This window comes from Protopterus annectens, chromosome 4.part1 (genome assembly GCF_019279795.1).
Source record: "Protopterus annectens isolate FY-2018-M chromosome 4.part1, PAN1.0, whole genome shotgun sequence".
Classification (NCBI taxonomy): Eukaryota; Metazoa; Chordata; order Ceratodontiformes; family Protopteridae; genus Protopterus; species Protopterus annectens.
This window is the reverse complement of record NC_056734.1, coordinates 372,142,405-372,165,304: the sequence shown is the minus strand read 5'-3', so window position 1 is coordinate 372,165,304 and position 22,900 is coordinate 372,142,405. Positions and strand designations below refer to the sequence as shown.

At 41.2% G+C, this 22,900-nt stretch overlaps 1 protein-coding gene across 8 annotated transcripts in view; it reads right to left on the bottom strand.

Moving 5' to 3' along the window:
- The window catches only part of LOC122800867 (PHD finger protein 13-like), a 314,375-nt gene that overhangs the window by 230,298 nt on the left and 61,177 nt on the right, over positions 1-22,900 (bottom strand). For 6 of the 8 annotated variants that reach the window (XM_044070192.1, XM_044070190.1, XM_044070193.1 and 3 more), the window contains one exon: positions 9,587-10,857. The exons of the other annotated variants lie outside the window; for them this stretch is intronic. In XM_044070192.1, the coding sequence (XP_043926127.1) occupies positions 10,634-10,857 (224 nt within the window). In that variant the 3' untranslated portion in view covers positions 9,587-10,633. Of the gene's footprint in view, positions 1-9,586; positions 10,858-22,900 lie in introns of those variants that run through there. 8 annotated transcript variants of the gene reach the window in all.

Here is a 22,900-nt window from a genome sequence, read left to right as displayed (position 1 = left end):
GGACCAATTCTTTGTAGGCCAGTGTCTACTAAACCTAGGTGGTTGTACTTGTAAAAAATCTGACAGTTTGCATAGATTTAGCTTTGTCCTCCATTTTCTTTAATACCTCCTCTGCCTTGACACCAAAGTATCATGCTGTAAAGGTGCATCTAATAATTTAACTTTGGCATGATCAGTTAAGACTTTGTTCCTTTAACCAAGCATGCCTCCTAATTACAGAACCCGTAACTGCGGCCCTGCAGGAGGCCTCTAAAGAATCAAAGCCACATTGCAAAGTATGCTTTCCAACTTGTTCAGCTGCATGCAATAAATCCTGCATTTCCTTTTCTGCACAGAGTTTAACATTTTCTGTTTAAGCAATGCCATAACATGTTGCGGATATTTCAGCATATGAAACTGACAGTTTAAGGCTCTTAGATTCTGAGGCACTGAATAGATGGGAGAAAAAAGGTTTACACATCTGCTACCTTGGCTGTCTGAGGGGATAGGGTTTTTTGCAGCGGAAGCCTTAACTCCTTTGGGACCCTGTGAAAGAGTTTCTGGGTCTGCAGCAGGGTTTTTAAAAAGGAATTTGAGAGTCAAGAACCCTGTTATCTGTCAGGCTTAACAGGAGCTGGAGATAAGGAGTCAGGGGTAAGACTAGACTCCGAAAACACATCTACAATATCTAACAGGTAGAATGGCTAGTGGCCTGTGTTGAGGTAGCAACAGGAAATCCCTGAGCCTCTTTAGATTCTGAAAAATCTTGGCTCTCCCAGTGGAAATGCTCCCTCATGGTATGCAAGGTTTCCCCGAAAGAATAGTCCTCTGGAGGAGAAGCTGAAGGAATAGATTCGTCAGCATCAGAATCCTCATGGGGGGGATGGGAATATTCCTGATCAGAAGAGGAATCAGAAGAAATAGAAACCTGATCTGAAGATTCATAGTTAGTCTCTTGCCTAGGCCTCATCAGGAGGGAGATGGGAACCCCTGATCAAAATGGCTGAAGACCATTACCTTGAGCATCTGTTTTTTGGGCATAGAGGCCTGTCCACATGGCTCAGTTTCTTCACTTCAAAGGCAAAGAGTGAAGCACCTTCTAAAGCAGAGTTTGGTTTAATGTAAAGATGTTTGTTTAGGACTGAATACACCCTCAGTAGCCGGTGCCTGCTCAGCTGCTCCAGACCCATCTGAAAGAACAGTATCAGAGGCTCCAATACCTTCAGTTTCCAGCAGCATGGCAGACTCCATGTGGAAGTTGGTAGCAGCCTGCGACTTTAAAGTAGCAGGCGTCAGGTGTTGCGAAAACACCTCACCGAGAACCGGTGACTGGCTTAGAAGCTTTGTCAGTTTTGGGCCTCTGTTGTCACTCTCCTTTTCTTTGTTTTTTGAGAACTCCGGTAGTCGGATGGCTATCAGACGACATTTCTGGATAATTAAACCGGCGTCCAAAATACCTTAAAGCAAAATCATACAGACACTTAATAGTGCATTCGTTAAAATCTAGCACGAAACAGAACCAGCAACGTTGTGATCAGCGCCTAGGTAAGGAACACAATAAGAATGAAAGTCCTTATGAGGTATTTGCATTCCACAAGAAATACAATGAACTCTGTCTCTCTCTGTCTCTCCACATACACACACACACACACACACACACACACACACATATATATATATATATATATATCTCCTCTGAGAAAGGCTGTAGAGATAGATGCAGCCCTGGTGGAATGTGGTCTTACCCCCTGTGGGGTAGGTTTTCCCTTGTGCTTATAGCAAAAATGAATGCAATGGCCTATCCACTTACAAATGGTTTGCTTTGAAATGCCCTTCCCCTCTGCAGTAAATGCAACCAATAGTTTTTCAGATTTCCTGAGAGGCTTAGTCCTGTCCAAGTAAAATCTAAGTGGTCTGTGCACATCCAAGGAGTGCAGAATTTGTTCCCCTTTGTTCTGTGGATCAGAAAAGGTTGTTAAATGAATGGACTGATTAAGGGCCACACTGGATACCACCTTGGGCATAAAGGAAAGATTGGTCCTGAGGGACACCCTGCCTGCATGAAAGACGATGAAAGGCTCCACTTCCATGGAGGGCTTGTAACTCAGACACCTTCTTCCTGAAGTGATGGCTAGAATGAAGGCGGTTTTCCAAGAAAGGAATTTCAACTCCGCATTTGCAGCTGGCTCAGAGAGGTAGAGTTAGCTTTTCCAATACAAAGTTAAGGTCCCAGGCTGGAGTAGGGGCTCTCCTGGGTGGTCTTAAATTGTTGGCCCCTTTGAGGAATTGCTTCAACAGTGGATGAGAGAAGAGGCGAGGCTCTGTATTATAATGTGCTGAAATGGCAGAGGCATGAATTTTAATGCAAGAGGAAAGGCCCTTGTGAAGCATCAGTTAAGTATTGAAAAATGTGCAGTAAATTGGGTACTGTTGTGCCATCCAGAGTTTGGCTCCAGGAACAGAATATTTTCCATTTTCAGCATAGGAATTTCTAGTGCTAGGCCTCCTTGCCTCCACAATGACATCCATCACTTGCTTACTTGAGGGATGGTAACGGAGAGCTCAGGTAATTAGCCAGGCTGCAAGGTTCAAGGTTTGAAGCTAGGGGTGCAGAATCAGGCCCTCCTGCTTGGAGAGCAGGGAAGGGGTCTGAGGCAGGTGCCATGGTTCCAGCAGTGGCATTGCATAAGAGGGGGTACAAGTGTTGGCGTGGCCAGTCTGGGGCAATGAGAATTGTCCTTGGTTTGTCCATTTTGATCTTTAGTAGAATTTTGGAGAGGAGAGGCAGAAAGGGAAACCTGGAAAAACCTCTTTCCAAGCTTGTCTGTGGGGTGTCCTTGTGCAGATATTGTCCAATTGGTTGTTCTGAGGGGAGACACAGGTCCATCTCTGGGCTCCCCCATTTGTTTCTCAAAATGTTGAATATCTTTGGTTCCAGTTTCCACTCATGTGGGTCCATGAGATTTCTGCTTGGGTAGTCCACCAGTGTATTTAGCTTGCCTGGCATGAATCGAGCTTGTAGATGCACTTGGTAGCTCAAGGCTGTGTTCCACAGATCCATGGCTAGTCTGCAGAGAGTATGAGTGGGTTCCCCCCTTCTTGTTTATGTACCACAACAGTGGGGTTGTCCATCTTTACCAATAAGTGTCCTGGAAGAATCTGGTCCTTGAAGGCTGTCAGAGCATTCTGTACAGCTAACATTTCTTTTTGATTGATATGCAGTGCATTTGACTAGGGCTCCATTTGCCCTGAATGCACTGACCTGCCAAGTGAGCCCCCCATGCATAGTCTAATGAGCCTGTTAGGGTTTGGGCAGCAGGAGGTAGAGTGAATGGCAGTCCCTTGTTCTGGTGGCAGGCCTCGCTCAAAGGAACTTTTTAGACAAGGGATGATGGGAAACAGATTCTATGTCCTGAGAAAGTTGACACCATAGGCTTTTTAGATACCACTGTAGTTTCCTCAGATGCAGTCTTGCATATGGAATTAATAGAATGCAAGAGACCATGAATCCCAGGGCGTGCAGTATTTTCCTTGCAGATAGCTGGGTCTTTGTGGCCAGTAGTCAGAAGTAGGCCGTTAAATACTTGTTTCTCTGGCGTGAGGTAGGCCATCTGGCAAGTTGTATTCAAGCTTGCTCCCAGGAATACAATTTGACAGGGTACTAGATGTGATTTTTCGTTTATGGTGTACCCCAGAGAATTTAGTAATTTCTTTACAAAATACCAGATAATTTAACATGTCCTGGCTTTCTGCCTGAATTAGACAATCGTCCAGGTATGGATATATTTGAATATTTCTTTGCCTGCGGTATGCAATGACTGGATCTAGGCACTTTGAATACCCTGGGCGCAGTAGATAAGCCAAAGGGCAGTGCAGAGAACTGATAGTGCATGTAACCTGCTCTGAAGCATGTAACCTGCTCTGAAGCATAGTTATTTTCAAGATTCCCTTATTGGGATGCTTCCTTTAAATCCAGTGTTGCTAACCAGGCATTTTTGCCTAGCATGGGAAGCAGCTGATGAAGAGTTAGCATTTTGAATTTTGGGATTACCAAAAAGGTATTTAAGATAGGCAGGTCCAAGATATGATGCCAGGAACAGTCTTTTCTGGGTACCAGGAAGTCGTGAGTAAAAACCTTGCTCCCACTCCTCTTCTGGGAGGGACTGAATAGCTCTGATATTTAGGAGAGAACCTGCTTTCGAGCCTCTGCCTGCTGATTTGGGAGTAGGTCTGACCAACTGTATGGGGTTGATAAGGAGTGGAAGTGGAATCTGTATCCTTGGGAAACTATATTTAAAACCCATTTGTCTTGTGTAATGAGTTCCCAGTTTTTTTGCATGCAGAGCGATCTTTCCCCCTAAACAGTCAGTTGAGCAGGGATTGGAAGGTTTAAAGTTAAGTCATTGTGACAGTTTACCATGGGGGGGGGTGTCTTACTACTTCCAGCTTTGGAAGTGGGAGCCACCCACTGCTTAGGCCTGAGAGTACCTTGAGACTGAAACCTGGGTGGTCTGATGGTCCTGGGTTTGGACTGAAGGCCTGGAAGAGGCAGGAAAGGACCAATTCTGAGAAGGCCAGTGCCTACTAAATCTGGGAGGCTGTACTTGCAGAAAATATAATCGTTTGCATAGATTTAGCTTTTTCCTCTTAAGTACTTTGGCTTCGTTGCCAAACAGGTGGTCTTGGTTTAAGGGAGCATCCAGTAATTTAGCATTTACGTGCTCTGCCAAAGTTTGCTCCTTAAGCCAAGCATGCCTTATAAGTACAGACCCAGTGACAGCAGCCCTGCAAGATGCCTCTAATGAATCAAAACCACACTGCAAAGTATGCTTTCCAACTTGTTCAACAGAATGCATTAAATCCTGTAATTCTTTATTTTCAGCACAATCAGGAATCAACATTATTTTCTATTTACCACATCTGTCCAGGGCCCTGGAATCTATCAGCGGGGATAGGGTTTTTGGCAGTAGTAGCCTTAATGCCTTTGGGTCCCTGTGAAATGGTCGCAGGATCCGCAGTAGGATTCTTTAAGTGGAACCAGAGTCAGGTACTCTAATACCAGTCAGGTTTTTTGGGAGCCCGAGGTAGTGTCGGGGGCCAGGCTAGATTCCAAGATGCCATCTACAATGTCCAATACAAGAGGGATCGCCAACGGCCTGTGTTGAGGTACGAGTAAGAATTCCCTAAGCCTCTTTTGGAGTCCTGAGTAATCCTGGCTTTCCCAGCAGAAATGCTCTTAAGAGTATGCAAAGTTTTACCAAGAGAGAAATCCTCTGGAGGGGAAGCAGAGGGAATTGAGTCCTTGCATCAGAATCCTCGTAGGTAGCTAAGGGCAACTCCTGGTCAGAGAAAACAGAAATTTCAGAATCTTGATCAGAAGAATCAGAAGTTAAATCAGCTCTAGAGGGAGAAGAGTGGCTTCTCCAGTTTAGAGTAACAAGGTCTTCAGCCATTTTTTTTTAGGCACAGGGGCCTGACCATGCAGTCTGGGCAGTTTTCTAGGCGTGGATAAAGTTTTAGGTCTTGAAGACGGCAGTTTAATATGCAAGTCAGTAGGCCTGAATACACCCTCAGAAGCCAGTGCCTGCACAGCGGCTCCAGACCCCTCCAAGGTAGAAATATCCACAGGTTCCACAATTGAAGCATCTCGCGCCATACCAGACTCCGAATGGATCTCAGTAGGGGCCTGCGAATCTGAAGTAGTGGGTTTCAGTAACTGCAAAAGCGCCTCAGAGTACCAGCAAACCGACACCTAGCTTAACAGAAGCACAGTCGGCAGCTTTGGACCTATGCAGTCTGTCTTTATCTTTGTGCTTTTTTGGAATGTCTGTAGTCGCATGGGCTTACCGAAGCCATTTCTGGGTAACTGAACAGAGTACCAAAATATTTAGATGCAAAAATTAATAGTTCAAGGTTTGAATAAGGCACAAAACAGACATGAAGGACGATGTGGTCTGGGCCTAGGCAGGGTATGCAGTAAGAATGAAAATGAGAGGTATTTGCTTTCCACAAGCAATACAATTGATAACTTTTATGGACATAGGTTAAGAGCAAGAAAAAGGATCCCCAACGGGGTACTTAGCTTTGTTGACTTCGGATCTGAAACTCGAAAAAATATAAGGAGTCAGCCAACCGGCACTTGCAAACTGCTTCTGCTTCGGGCACCGCATGGCAAGAAAGACTGATGTAATACTGTCGGCTGCATGCTTTATACCCCTGACTACCTGACATCATGGAAGAGGAGACAGCAACCGATGCAGGACCCAAGACATTGATAATCAGGCCGACTGAGTGCTATCTGCAAGCAAACTTAATGACTGCAACAGTGAAACACTAAGATCTGACAGTGCATGGAGCCTGCTCTGAAGCATAGGTATTTCCTGCAAGAAATGTCCTGGAATGTGCAGGTAAGCCAAGTCTAAGGTTGCCAACCAGGCATCTTTGCCTAGCATAGGAAGCAGCTGTTAAAGTGTTAGCATTTTGGATTACCAAAAAGGTGTTTAGAATAGAGAGGTCCAGGATAGGAAGCCAGGAGAGGTCTTTTCTGGGTAATAGGAAAAGTCTTGAGTAAAAACCTTGTCACCTTCCTTCTGCTAGGACAGGTTGAATAGCCCCGATACTTGAGAACCTGCTGTTGAGCCTCTGCCCACTGATTTGGGGGTAGGTCTGGGCAACAGTTTGGGGTTGGTAAGGTGTGCAAGTGGAATCTGTATCCTTGGAAAACTATTTAGAACCCATTTGTCCTGGGTAATGAGTTACCAGTTTTTTGCATGCAGTGCAAGCTTTTCACCCAAGGGAGCAAGCAATTGAGCAAGGCTTGGAAGAGTTAAGGTTAAGTCAGTGTGACATTTTTCCATAGGGGGGTGTCTTACCTACCATCTTTGGAAGTGGGAGCCCCCCACTGCTTAGGCCTGTGTGTACCTTGAGACCGTAGCCTAGGTTGTCTGCTGTTCCTGGGTTTGGACTGAAGGCCTAGAAGAGACTGGAAAGAAACAATTCACAGAAGGCCAATGTCTACTAAATCTGGGATGCTATACTTGCAGGAAATCTTAACAGTTTGCATAGATTTAGCTTTTAACTCCATCTTAAGAACTTATTCTGTTTGTTGCCAGTCGGTCTTGGTTTAAGGGAGCATCCAGTAACTTAGATTTAACATGATCTGGCAAGTTTTGCTCCTTAAGCCAAGCATGCCTTCCAAGTGCATACCCAGTGATAGCAGCTCTGCAAGATGCTTCTAAGTCAAAACCACATTGCAAAGTAGGTTTACCAACTTGTTCAGCAGAATCCATTAAATCCTGCAATTCTTTATGTTCAGCACAGTCGGGAATCAACATTTTCTGTTTTAGTCCCATAATATGCTGCTGATACTTTAACATATGAAACTGGTAATTTAAAGCCCTAACGGCCAGAGGGGCTAGGGATTTCGGCAGCAGTAGCCTTAATGCCTTTTGGTCCTTGGGAAATGGTCTCTGGATCCACAGTAGGATTCTTTAAGAGGAACTTGTGAATGTCAGGTACTCAGTAATACAAGTCATGTTTTCTGGGAGCTGGATGTAAAATGTCTGCGGCCAGGCTAGATTCCAAGAAAGCATCTACAATGTCCAGAACACAGGATAGCTAAAGGCCTGTGTTGAGGTAGGAGTAAGAATTCCCCAAGCCTCTTTCTGGAGTCAGAGTAATCCTGGCTTTCCCAGTGGAAATACTCCCTAAGAGAGTACAAGTTTTCACCAAAAGAAAAATCTTCTGGAGGGGAAGCAGAGGGAATGGAATCTACAGCATCAAAATCCTTATAGGTGGATAAGGGCAAATCCTGATATTCAGAAGAAACAAATTTCAGAATCCTGATCAGAAGAATCAAAAGGAAAATCCGTTCTAAGTCTCAGAGGGGGAAGGCTGGCTTTCCCTAAGTAAAGTAAGGTCTTCAGCCATTCTAAGCATTTGTTTTTTAGGCATATGGGCCTGACCATGCGGTTTGGACGTCAGTTTAAGCATGGGTCGAGTTTTAGACCTTGATTAAGATGGCGTCCGAAATGCAAATCTGTAGGCCTGAATACACCCTTAGAAGCCAGTGCCTGCACAGCGGCTCCAGACCCATCCAAGATAGAGACATCTGCAGGTTCCATAGTCAAAGCATCTCACGGCATACCGGACTCTGAATGGGTCTCAGTAGAGGCCTGCGAAATTAAAGTAGCAGGTATCAGGGGGTGTGAAAGCACCTCACTGAGCAACTGCAACTGGCGACTAGCGTAATGGAAGCGTCGTTGGCAGTTTTGGACCTATGCGGTCAGTCTATCTTAATTTTTTTGGAATGTCGGATGGCTTACCAAAGCCATTTCTGGATGGTAATACTTTGATGCGTCTTTCAGCTTTTCCCGGTTAGGGGTCACACCACAGTTGAACTCCGGTCCTCTAATGACCGGCAGTAGATTTTTACATGCACAGTTGCCGGCTCGGACAACCTTCAACGAAGGCATGCCCATTCACGCATGTCTCCACACAAGACGCTCTAGCTAAGAATCGAACTGGACAACGTCTGTGAGGAGACGCTACCGCAGTTCTGGATGGTTATACCAAGTACCAAAAATAATTTGCAGCAAATAAGAGACAGACGAATAGTTCAGGGGTTGAATAAGGCACAAAGCTGGCAGAGGGACATTGTTGTCTGGGTCAAAGCAAGGAATGCAGTACGAATGAAAATCTGAGGTATTTGCTTTCCACAGGTAAGCCCATTGTTGACCTTTACTGACATGGTTAAGAGCAAGAAAAGGGATCCCCAATTGGGTACTTAGCTTTTTTGAAGACTTAGGTTCTGAAAGTCGAAAACGAAAATTTCAGGAGTCTGCCGACCAGCACTTGCAAACTGCTTCTGCATCGGGCACCACGCAGCAAGAAAGACTGATGTAATGGCGGCTGCATGTTTTATACCCGACTACTTGACTTCATAGAAGAGACGCAGCATTTGACACAGGAATCCAAGACTTTGATATTCAGGCCGGCTGAGGGCTACCTGCAAGCAGATAACCCTAATGTAATGAAATGACTGCAACAGTGAAACACGAAGAAAATCTGTATTAATACTTTTTCAGAATGCAATTACTCTGAAATGTACACCCACAACAAATGCAAGCCCTACATAAAAGGAAAAAAAGCAAGTATTAAGGGAGGGAGAATCTGACAGTAAAGTGAGGTGCTATACAAGTTGAAGACTGAAGAATCTACCTTTAAAGAGCACAAAGCTGAAAGGCTGTATTATAAAATTTAAGGAATTTTCTGCATCTTAACCACATTCTAACTAATGAATGTAATTTTCTATTAGAATACAACAGTCAGCTAAAAATTGTGTTAAAGTCAATCACCAATTTCACAAAACCTAACAATGCAAAATGGCAGAACTACAAATGTGCAATGGCTGAACAGGTTAAAATACTAAGCTGATCAAATGCAACCAAAATCATTTATACAACAAAGTACACCTTGAAAATATTGAAGCAGCTACAGAGTGTACACTTTGGAAAATACGAAGCAAAGAAGATTAAGGCAGAATAAGGGGCCCTTAAAAAAAATTCCCATCGATTGGAACAAATTAAACACAGACAGTACAAGCTACTCACCTATCAGAAGTGTGGTTTATTCATTAAATTACAAAAAAAAAAATAAAATTTGTTTACAAAGAAGACTGTGTGCTGAAGTCAAATATGCAGAGCTCCAACTGAATTCCTTTTAACTTAGTCTGCAACCACTATCAAAGATGTGTAAAAAAAAAGGCACTTTTGGAAGGGCTCAATGCTTTCATTAAATGACAAAACAGCCATTCATTTTGGTCAGCCCTTATGGAAGCCAGACAAAAGCAGGTTAAAGAATCGCCTCCCCACAACACAAACTTAAGAGGTATTTTCACACTATAAGCTACAATGTGTCAATGAAATTTGGAACAACGGGGGGATGACAACTCTCCAGAAGGCTTTTATGAAACTGCCCTCCTTGCTGAAGTGATTATAAACATTAATGCCATTTACCAGTCTAACTGCAGATGCTAGACAGACATAAAACCTATACGGCACCAAGCGGTCTGTCTTGAGTTGCCTTACCTAACCAGAGCTCAGCTGTTCTAAAAACCCTTCCACAAAGATTCCAGTTCACAGCAATGGACTCGAGCTGTTTAGGTCCCAATTTAAATTAAAATTTCCTGAACTGGCCTTAAGATTTTTTTCCCAGAAACTGTAATACAGTCAAACCAGAGAGGACGAGAAGTACTCTAAAAGATCACTATATGTACTTAAAGAAACAAAAATTGCAGATTTTAATATACACTGAACTGGCTTACTTCAAACTACATGAACAATGAACTCCTGCACTGCTAGAAAAATTAAGGGGACTGTGGTTGTGCTTACATGTAGTAAAATGGCCTAGGAGAGGCATCCAACCGAGTCACAGGACATCCATAAATGGGAGCCATGCATACATGTCTGAATGAGCAAAGTAAAACTGTTGCAATAAAATGTCCCCAGGAAACCTCCAGAAGTCTTCCACACAGGATTCTAAAAATAATTTACAAAGCTCCTCCGTTTTACTACATACAACTTTCAAAGACAAATAAATACTCTGTTCTTCCAGTTCTAAGGTACCATTCCTCCCTCTAAGAGGAGTACCATCCCTATTCACTGAAACGTTTACGAGGCCCTGTACGCGCTCGATTTGACCGTCGGACCTCCTGCCTAGAGTCCTTGCACCTTTGGCAAACAAACACATCTGGCACATTGGTCTTACGGATCTTGGCACAAGACAAATGGATCCATGTTTCACACTCGTTGCATTCAATCATAGGACGTCCTGCGAAGGGCTTCATGCAAAAACAAGTGATCAAATCCCACGAATCATCTGTGGATAGCAACATAAAAAGAGGTGAGAAAATGCTGACAAATGACAACAGTATATCTTAAGGATATGAAGAGGTTGTAGGGATCAAAAGTTAAGTGAAGTTACATAAACTATACTACTGCTTACTGGCTACATATTTACTACCATCAAAACAAGCCTTCAACTCAAGATGCGCCTCTTATCAGAGGAGACTGGAAACATGGAATCAATGTTTTAACTTATCATGGCTAAACAGGATCACAATTGAGTCTTTACAAACCTCTCACAACCCAAGATAATAAAATCTGCATTACTTTACACTTAAGTAACTTCAAAATACCTGCTGGTATTATAACTATGAAGGTTTTTCTTGGCCACATAACACCTTCTACATTCTCAAAATTAAACAGTAAAAGTGTTCCCCACAGTTAACAGCCCTATGACAGAAGGAAGGAGCCCTGACTTGCAGCACAAGCAAAGCTAGTCTGATCAACATCTTAGCTGCCTTTAAGAGCCAACTTGGTAGGATGGTAGGGACGCAGCTCTAGCTCACCACATAGATGGCACCTAGCAGATACATTAGGTACTCAACCTAGTAGAGTTGCAGCCTACACTGTCAGTGCATTCACTACGTAGCCAAGAGAAGATGGGCACACACAGGCAAGGCTTTCCCCTTGGGAAACAGGTAGCAGGGTTTGGTAGAAGGTGCTGAATGGGTACTCCCTGCAACAAACTCTTAGCAGTGAATGGAGAGGAGATTAAGATTTCTGGGCAGGAGGGGATTGATGTGAAGCCTCTTGCCTAGCTCAAGAATGCTAGTCTCCTGTTCTCCCCAACCCTACCAAAACAGGACAATTAGGTGAAAGCAGAACCACCAATCATAGTCCTGGGAGTGGTGGAAGGTAGGAAAGCTTCATTCATTCTGAGCTGAATGATGTTAAGTGTGTACCCTACTCCAAATATACTGGACTCTTTCCCACCTATAAAGAAGGTCCTTAAAATTTGTCTGCTCTTTTACAAAGTCGTACCAGAGATCAGTTAATACCTTTAAGGTACTCTTCTACATTTGGTGACAATTCAAGGAGTCCTTTCTAGTGTTGCAATCCATCCATCATTATTCAAATTATGCAGTTTCAGTACTAAACTGAAACCTTTCCCATTACAGACCACCTGGTTCAAGTTTTACCTGCAGTATAAAATTTATAAACTAGATCATATTTAATATGCGATTCAGCAGCACTGTAGTAAATGTCTTGCTTCTCATTACTGAATTCACAAAAATTACTCAACTTAGTTTAGTTTGCAGAACAAAAGATGAGGGGGTAGGGAAAGCAGCTTAGCTTTTGTAAAAATTGGTCTTGGGCTTAAGTCACTGACCAGGAACACCACCTCCCACCCCACCTCAAACGAATGCACAGAACATGGACAGCATCTAAAGGGAAGGCTAATAACTAAGCAGTGCCAAAAGAACAGTTACAAGATGACATTTTATTGTACTAGATGACATGAACAGAGTTAAAAGGCTGTATCAAGGAAGATAAGATGACCAGCAGGAGGCAGAACTGGAGTGTAAACTGCCACTGCTACAGACAGAAGTAATATGGGACACCAATAAAAATAGTGCAATGAAAGATAAGTGGGGTACAATGAGAAAAAATTGGGAACAGACTGCAAAAGTACACATGCTTCTACATATTGTTTCATGGGCAGCGTCTCTACAGTGCACTGTCCAAATAGTTTGGATTCCTGAAAATTTGTATTGAATTGATCACAGTCACATTCCCAGCTTTGCAAGCCTCTGTGGGAGGAAATACTTTAAAGACTTTGCAGTGATGTCCATAGACTGAACCAAATAACCCAAAAAAAGCACAAAAAAGTACACCCTTAAGGGCAATACACCAAAACCACTGGAAAGGGCAATGCATAAGGATTTATCCTTTACAGTAAATCACAGCAGGGCACAAGTTGTTCTTGCTTGCTTTTATTTATTTTATTTTTTTTTAGTACATTGGCAATGCTAAAGTAATCTTAGTAAAACAGCACAACAGCAGCAGTCCTATATAAAATGACCCCTGGCGAATCTTTAGCAAGTAAAAAGATAGCAATGTTCAGCTAGGCTCAATGTCCATTACCTACAAACTGCACATTAATGGATGTCAACTACTTTTCAACTCATTTTCTGCAAGACATCCAGTTTAGAATAGTCGGTCCCCCCACCCCCCAAAGTTAAACCCACATAACACAGGTTACAAAAGGATAGTGAAAAACAAGTATTCATTATTTTACTTAACCTGACAAATACTGCTTATGTTACATCCTCATGAGGAAGAGCAGACTGCAGAAGTGACAAGTTACTTTGGAGTCTATACATTACTATACGAAATGCTGTGGTGCACTTAGCCCCACCTGACCAAGTCATTAATTTCAAAAGGTAATCTAGCTGTGCTGGGAGGTATCCCAAGAATAGGAAATTGCAAGAATTCCCACTCCCTTCTTGCTCCCCAACTAGCAGTACATAAAGCTTAACCTGATAGCCCAAGAAATGTTATTGACTCCAAGAAAGACTTGCTAACATTTTGGTATTCTTGGCATCTGCGATATCTTCATTGACAGCAAGTTTGACTTTGCCATTCAAAGTTTTAACTCCAAAGAGACCACATACCTTTGGTCAATTATTTCAATGGCAAGTGGCATGGTGCTCGGGATGTACGACTGAATGCTGCTTTTATAAAAGGTGGGCTTGAAAGAGGGGCTACATTTGTGACGAGAGTTATGAGACTGTGTCAGACACTGGTACATCAAAACAAGCACAATGCTGACAGCACAACCCAAGGTGGTACAGAGTCCAGTATTAAAGGGTTCCACTGCAGATCTCTTGTAGTAATCGCATTAGCTTCACCAATCTCATTCTGCATCACATGCAGACAGACCGCCATATAGACAAGACCCTGTTGGTGCAATTCCACGATTCCCAAACTTATCTGTGTACATTTCATACTTTGGTTAATGCTCTTAAGGAATTATGACAGGGGAGGTCCACTGGGCTCAGGGAGCCCGTTTTCAGGGGAGGCCCGGGGAGAAAAGCTCCGCATTACATAGTTTAGTTACATATACAATCATAGTAAAGACCATTACAATTTCATTCCATGCTAGACAACAGGAATAAATTCTTTGGTTACATAGTACCTAAATATTTAGGATGGCAGTGGTAACAGAGGGAGAATAAAGACGGAGAAAAAAGGTGGGATGGGTTGTTTACAACACGTAGAATTATGTTATTTACAATATATACATTTATGTTAGGTTAGCTTGCACAGAATTAGTCAGGAGTTTAAGGGGTGGATTGAATATTAGGCTAGGTAGGGAGAGTGCATTTGCATTGCCTGTTACAGGAAAGGTAGGAATGTAGCTGAGTTTTAGTTTTTTAAAGTTTTCACAAGTCCTTAGGAAGAGAATTCCATTTTTTAGCTAAGGAAAGGATAGAAGCTGACCGGCAGGACGACAGGGTTTGCGGACAGTGATAAGGTTTTGGTGAGTAGATCTTAGACTTGAGTGGTGTAAGGTTGTAGGATGTTGGTTAGTGCTGGACACTTAGAAGGTTGAAAAATTAGTCTGTGGGCTGTAGTAATTTGGGGAGAGTCTAGATGGTTGGAGAGTTCAAGCCAATTTAACAAATGAAGGGAATCACATTGATGGGAAGAGAATTTGGCTTTGGTTGCTAAATTTAGAAATTTTTTTCTGGTGGAAGTAATAAAACCAACCATAAATACCTCAAATTCTTCACCATCAATGCCCAAAGTCTAAGAAATAAAGTAGCCCACTTTCATGCTTGGCTAAACTACAACCTACCTGACATTGTAGCCATCTCAGAAACCTGGCTAAAACCTCATTAGTGACTGAAATCCTCCCTCCTGGATTCCAATCTCAGACACAATCACTTAAATAGAAAAGAGGGTGGGGTAGCCTTAATCTACTCTAACCTGCTATCCATCACTCCCTATCCCAATCCTATCCTTCCATTCAACAATGGAGAACTAGTAATAGGCGTACTAAAAATAACCACAAAAGCATTTGTATCATTGCCCTCTACACCCCCCCCCCCCCGGTAATAACACAACTATACTCTTGAAGAAATTCTCCTCTGGACCTCTACCAATATTAAGCTAGAGACCTTCATAATTGTTTATTTTATTCCAATCTATATTTACATCTCCAACTTCAATCCCACCATATCCATCAAACTATACCCAACTCCATTACCAGACCCAACCCCCAGTACCACACTATGACTGGATCCTCGTATCCCATCCTAAAAAAGTCAAACTCTGTCATTATACCTGACCCTACAGACCACCACTTGCCAGCTTTCATACACCGAGCTACCCACTCCTCTCCTCACCTACACCAATATATTCACACGTAACCTCACACACTAACTCCACTTTCTCAGACTCCAAAACAAAAACTGGAACCCCATAAAAATTAAAATGGCGTAGAATTTTTCAACTCAAACTTCTTAAAAACAGCCTCAACTCCCTAGCTCCACCAAGAACAAAGAGTGAAAAACCAAAAGTGCCCCATGGCTATTCAAAGATACCAAAAAAACTTGAGATAAATCCTGGAAAATATATCAAAACAAGCATCCAGAAACTTCTTAAACTCCGCAACCTCAGTAAAAAAACAGAGACAACAAGTCCTACAATATCAAACTCCAGTCTAACCAATCAAAAAACTCCAAACATTTCTGGAACTCCATTAATTCTCTTCTCAACCCAGGTACCAAAACAACTCCTGCTGACACCAGCAAATCTGATCCTGAAATAGCCTCTATTCAACTCCTTAACCAACTCCATAGTAGAACTGACAGACCTTCCCTAATAACCCTTCCCTTCAACCTATCCAATCGTCCTCATCCCCTACACAAGCCTCTGCCCCCAATCCTCCAATATTTGAATTTAAACCCATCTCAACCCCCCGCATAAAAAAATTACTCTCCAAGTTAAAACCATGCTCCAATGCCCATGACAATATCCCATCTTCATTCCTAAAAATAGCTGCAGATGGTATCGCTCTCTCCATTAGCATCTTGATCAATAGATCCATGCAGGAATCTTGTGCCCAAATTATGGCGGGCTGCCTTTATTCTACCTCTCCATAAAGGAGGTAAAAGCATCTCTACCACCCCATAGCCATACTCTCCCCAATCTCAAAACTTCTGTGAAAATGCATCCACCTTCAGCTTGTGCCATTCCTAGCCAATCACCAATCACTCCAACCCAACACTGCTTTCGCCCTGGCCATAGTACTATCACTGCCCTTCTCTCCTCCTTGGATACAATAAATCTTGCCCGTGACTCTGGAAAAATAGTAATAGCAGTTCTACTAGATCTGTCCAGGGCATTTGATACCATCTCCCACACCCATCTCTTGAACCATCTTTCTAACCTTACTCTCTCCCAGAATACCTTATCCTGGTTCTCAAACTACCTCCGACAGGTCTCAAGCTGTGAAATGGGGGAAGGCACTTCAACCTTCCTTCCTACCCCCACTGAGGTACCCCAGGTATCCATACTGTCCAATGCTATTCAACATCTTTATTAATGATTTCCACAAAGCCATACCAAACACCAAAATTGTACAATATGCAGACGATTCAACTTTGTCTTCTGCGCCTCTAACCTCGGAGCTTCAATGTTCTCTACCACTGAAAATTGGATGCTCCAAAACCACCTCTCACTAAATGCCAATAAATTCAAAACACTACTCTCCCTCAAAAGCTTCCCCTCTTGATAAAAACTCATTCCAAATTAGCCAAAACAACTCTACTATAGAGGTTGTTCCCTTCACTAAACTACTTGGGGTTACCATTTACGAATACCTAAAATTAGACACACACATCCAGCAAAACATTAGAAATCCCATATAAAAACTTGGCATGCTATACAGAAACATCCACTCTCTCCCTCCACCAAACTCTCACCACTACCTATCTACTTCTCACTAATGTATGGCGCTCAAATTCATAAATTAAAGAACTGCACAGTTTGAAGCACGTTCACCCAGTACAGCTAGTCACAGGTAATTTTTGACTGGATTAGTCCCACTAGGCTAGTGGCTTCTTTAACAAGGTATGTCCCATCACTGCCTTAATGCTAGCCATTGGAACTGCCATCAGCACATGGACTAAAAATTCCCCAAGTCATGCAGCTCGACTGCAATTCACTCCAGCATCATTTATCATGCAAAAGTAGCACATATTCCCATGACCCTCAAAAAGAGCATGTACAACAGTGCAAATTCTCCATATCCCATGACAAAAATAGGGACGCTGCACAAAGATCCAACACCACCAGTTCTCTCAAACCAAGCACTGCCTGCACAAGCAGCACACATACCCATGTCCCACAACAAAAGCAGTGTTCACAAGCAGCAGTAATCCTCATCCCTTAAACTAAAAACAGTTCCTGCATGTGCGCATATTAATTTACACCTGCATATAAACGTCATTAGCAAGTCTCATCCTGCTAGGTTTGAGGTAATTTCCATTTATAGACTATGAATTTGAGCAAATTATTTGACCAGACAGCGCTCTGGAGTCACACTTGAAGGACACGCACAAATTGGGCTCAGTTTAGTAAAGCTATGCATACACACGTGTACTTTGCATACAGCCACACGTACAATTGTGCACATAATGCACGTTACATGTTATACATGTGTACGTTTCACATATACACATGTATGCCTGCATTTGGTTGTGTTTTTACATCATAGAACTCCTGCTGCAGCATTTTTGTAATATAAAATGGGGCGAGCTTTCCCCAGTTTGAAGAACTTACCCACAAGTACAAAGGAAGGAACAAACGCACACAAAGCAGTTTATAATTGTCAGTTTCAGTCTCTCACTATAGGTCAATAGTCTGCAAGCTTTACAGTTTAAAACACATGCAATGTTTCTTTGCAATTAGTTGCAGCATTCCCATCACAGTAGAATCTAGCAAAATAGCTGCCTAAAACAAACAGCATTTACACAGACCTCAAGGGGAAAAAGTCCCTCCAGTAGGCTTCTCTCTACTTCCTTCATAGGCAACAAAACTACTACCCTCCTTGTAGTTCTACTCGGGTGGGCATGTGGCCTTTTCTTTAAGGCATCATTTTCTTCCACTCACAGCCTTCCTTTGGTACATGTCAACCCCTAGGATTCTCCCAGGACCCTCTTCACACATGCAGGTCACAAATCTGAGTAACAGCACGGCACTGGGTCTTAACTATGCCAGTTTTTAGCTGCCTCTGGTTAAATGGTCTATCTTGGTACTACCAAATTTAGAGAGACTAACCACCTCTACACTTAGATGCCCCCTACATTGCACAGAACAATCTGTTCAAGCCTTTGCAGATAGCTTGCATGCCTGAACACAGTTTTCAGTTTGCTGTGGCCTAGCCAATGCATAAAACTTGAACTGAAGGCAGAAGTGCTCAAATATACAAACTCAAAAGTACAGTACAACCACTGTCCAACAGGTAGCATTTTTAAGGATGCTGAATGCCCACTTAGGCTATATACTTTCAAAAAGCAAAGCACCACTTCTTGGCACTATACTCAACTTTCTGCTAACAGATGAAATATTCCTCCCCATCTACAACGTACAGCAAGACTCAACTGTACCCTAAGAAAGATTTGCATATGCTAAAGGTCTAAGACTACAGAGTCAGAGCACAGCATATTCAATAGCTGCTTTACCTCTTCTATTTGTTCATTTCACCATCAGCAGAACCTTAACTTACATACGCAGTTGGGGTTTTTTTTTTTTTTTTTTTTTTTTTTTTTTGTTTTTTTTTTTTTTTTTTTTTTTTTTTTTTTTTTTTTTTTTTTTTTTTTTTTTTTTTTTTTTTTTTTTTTTTTTTTTTTTTTTTTTGTTTTTTGTGTTGTTTTTTTTTTTTTTTTTTTTCTTTTTGAGGTGGTTGAGAAACAGGGGGGGGGGGGGGAGGGGGGGGGGGGGGGGGGGGGGGGGGGGGGGGGGGGGGGGGGGGGGGGGGGGGGGGGGGGGGGGGGGGGGGGGGGGGGGAAATTTTGACAAAAACCCAAAAAAAAATTTTATTTTGGGGCCGGGGAAGTTCATAATTTACCTTCCCCTTACAAAATTGACAGTGGTTTCCAAAATATTTTAAAGGGCAGTTTTTAACGAAAATAAAAAAACGGGTTAAAAATTTTTATTGAAGGGACTTCACGGTTGGGGGAACACTAAATCTATTTAAAAATTGAAATTTTTAAAACCTAAAAGTTCAGCCTCTTGGTAGGGGCCCCGAAATGGAACTGAGGGTTAAAAATGTTGTGTAAATTTTTTTTAAAGGTAAAAAATTTTTTTTTTTTTTTAAAAAGACCCCATTTTTTTCTACATGATAAAACCCCCCCAAAACAACACCGGGGATTTGTTTTGGTTTCGCCACATGAATTTCACCCTTTTCCCCGCCCCCATTTTTTTTTGGGAAAGGTGGGAGTTTTTTTTAAACGTTTTATTGCGGCCAAACACAAAAACTTTCCGGCACGCACTAAAAACCCTTTTTAAGGGCCCAAATTAAAATGCCCACCACTCAGTTTTTCCTTTTGGGGGTGGGACCGAAGCCCAGAGGGCCACATTCAAAGGGAATTGGAAAGACTCACAAAGAAGACGACCCAGAACTTCTTCTTGAACGACAAAAATTAAGTTGCAAACGCAAGTCGGGGGCAACACCAGTTTTTTTCAAAGAAAGACTGCCAAAATTCAAATACTGGGCGGGAATAGGAGCGGGTTCAAAAACTGGGCCAAAGGCCAAAAAAAATTAAAAAATTTTTGCCCTTTTCATTTAAAACCAACCTCTTGGGCTGCCTCAATTTGTGTTTTAAAAAGTTTTTAATTTTTTATGTTGACCCGGCCCCCTAGGGGCCCAACTTTTCCCAAGGGGGAGTGCGGGAAATTTTTTTGGCCCCCACTCACTTGTTCAGTAAATTCTTTGTGCCCCCCACTGCCGAAACGAACCAATTGGAGGTAAAAAATTTTTTTATACGATACAAGGGGTGAGAAGGTCAGGGTCAAAAAAACCCCATCAGAAAAACAAAAAAAAATAGAAAAGTGAATTCCCCTGGCCTAAATTTGTAAAAGGGGCAAGGGTAAGTACCGCACAGGTTTCAGGAAAGGGTTTTTAAAACCCAGTTTGAGCTTTTTAAGGAAAATTTTGGCCCAAATTTAAAAAGTGTTTCAAGTGCAAAATTGTAAAAGGCTTTACGGGAAGTGAAAGAAAGTCAATCAAAGTGCTATAAACAAATGCCGGTTTAAACCCACTGGGCCCCCCAAAAATTTTTAGGAAACCCATTCATACACTAAAAATTCATTTTTAAAAAATTTTTTTTAAAATCGATTTGAAATTTTAATTCCATAAAAAGGAAAAAATTTTGGGAATTTTTCCTCCAAGTTTGAAAAATCTTTTTTTTTGTGCCCCCCCTCCCCAATCCCAAAAAAGCACCCTTTATTTGGGAAAAAGGAAAAAACTTTTCCAAAAATCCCCGAGGTTTGCTTTTTTAAAGGAAAAATTTTTTTTTTTTTTTAAAACCAGTTCCACGCACAATTTAAACAAGGAACCACTTTTTGGGCCAATTAATTTTCATGAAAGTTTTTTAGGGGACCGGGAAAAAACCCCAATTTCCACAAAAAGCACTCCCCCCAACCAAAAGATCAAAGGGGCCCTTTGGGAGGGGGGAAGGGGTAAAAAGGGGGCCAAATTTTCAAAAAAAATGAAAGGGGTTTGGGTAGGGAAACCCCGTGGGTTTAAAAACCCTTTTTCCTAAACGGGGAAAGTGACAAACAAACACAACTTTCAAAATGGGTTACCCCTGGGCCACCCTTGAAGTAACTTCACCCAGAAAAACCCAAATTTTTTTTTTGGAATTTTTTTAAAGGGGTGAAAAAGCCAAAAAAGTAAAGACTTTGGTTTTCACTTTGGGGGAAAAATGTCGGGGGCACTCCAAGAGCCCATTTGGGGAAAAGTTTTATTTTATAAGGATCCACAAAAGGGAAAAAAAGGCAAGTCAGAAGTTATTTTTAAAAATGCGTTGAAATTAAAATTCCTTCCCCAAAAAGGTAATGAAAGGGGGGTTATTATACAGGGAAACCCCCGTGCTTTTTTTCTTTTTAAAAAAATGTCTGGGGTTTCTTTACCAAAAGGGGTGGGTTTTTAAAAAAGGGAAAAAAATTGGTTTAAATGGTCCCTTAAAAAACCCTTTAAAACTTTCCCCAATTAGTTACCTGGGAGGTTTGGTCCTCAAAAAAATTTTATTTTTAGGCATTTTTTTGTTAAAAAAAAACCCAAATTGATTCGGGGAAAGGGGGGAAAATTCTTTCAAAAAAAGGTGGGGGTTTTTGAAATTTTGTAAAGTTAAGCAGAGTGAACCCCCCTTTTAAATTTACCCCACTGCCCCCTTTTTCCCCAAAATATTTGTTAAAATTTTGCAAATTAAATTTTAAAATTTTTAAACAAGGTTCGGAAAATTTTATCTAAAGCTTTTCAACCAAACAATTGAAAAGGGAGGGGGGAAGGGGAAAAAATTTTTTAAAAAGGTAAAGGGTGAAAATTAAAATTTAAATGCTGAACCAATAGATTAAAACCCAACTTCCAAAACCCACCAAAGGGAGTTAAGTATCTTTTAAAAAAAGCCCCTTTTTTTTTGGGTTTTGGGGTGCAAAAAATTTATTTTTTAACAAAAATTGGACTTTTTAAGTTTAAAACTTTAATTTTACTTGACGAAAAAGGGGGAAATTGCGTTTCAAGTTTTAAAATCCCGTTTAACTTTTGCCCTTGAAAGCTTTTTAAAATTTTAAATAAAACCCCCTTTTTTTTCAAGTTAAAATTTAAATTTAGCTTATAAAAAATTTTATGGGGGAAGGATTTTTTTGAAAAGTTTTTTTTAAAAATCCGGCCATTTTGGGATTAAAGGACCCAAAAAATTTTTTAATTTTTTTTTTTTTAAATTTTTAAAAAAAGGGTGATTTTTGACGATTTAGTTTTTTCATTTTTTTTAAAAAAATTAAAAAGGGGGGGGTTTCGCAAGTTACCCCACGCCTTTAAAGGCAAAATTTTCAAAGAAAACCAAAAGTTACAACAAAAAAATTTTTTTTTTAAGAATGACAAAAGGGAAACCCTCGGAATGGGAAAAAAAGAAGATCACCAATTTTTTGAACCAAACCCAACTAAGGGAAAAAAAGACCTACGAAGTTAAAACACCAGACGCCTTTTAAGAAGTGTCAAAGAAGCCACAAAGTTACAAAGAAGCCTAAGAATTACACGAAAAAGGTGTACCAAGCTACTGTGTCCCTTAATACGTAATTATAAAATAATTTGATACAATATAATAAACATTATAAAATAATTGTGGAATTTATTCAAAACTTTTTTTGGCATTTTCACATGAAAATTTTTACACCAACGACCTTGTCTAAATTTGAAATTCCTCAAAAAATTTTAACAACCATTTGGGTTGATTAAAATTTAAAAACAAGTACACAGGTTACCAAAAAAGGATTGTCAGGGCTGCGTGCCGACAGCCACGAGTTTACAAAAGGGGCTATTTTGTAAATTCTTGCTTTTGATTTACAGGGGATAAAAATTTTGGGAGTACACACTTCCCCTGTTGGCAATAAAAAGGGTTCCCCCCCTTAAAAATATGAAAAACCTATCCAAATTACCACAAATTTAAAAAATAAAAACCGGGTTTTAAAACTTTAAAAAAAGAAATTCCCAAAAAAGGGTTTTAAAAATTTTTGGGAAAAGTTAAAAGGTAAAATTTTTTTTCCTAAAAAATTTTTAAAATTCGGGAAAGGTAAATATAAAATTCCACTTAAACCCTTTAAAAAACATATCCTGAAAACAAAAATTAAAATCAAAACACCAAGGGCTTCCCAAACGTAACCTGTTTCGCAAAATTCCCCTCTTCAAAATAAAACCCTTGGATAAATGGTTTATAAAACACCATCAACTTTGGGGGGAAAAAAAAATCTCGATTTATCGCTAACCCCAGAAAGGGGCAAAACTT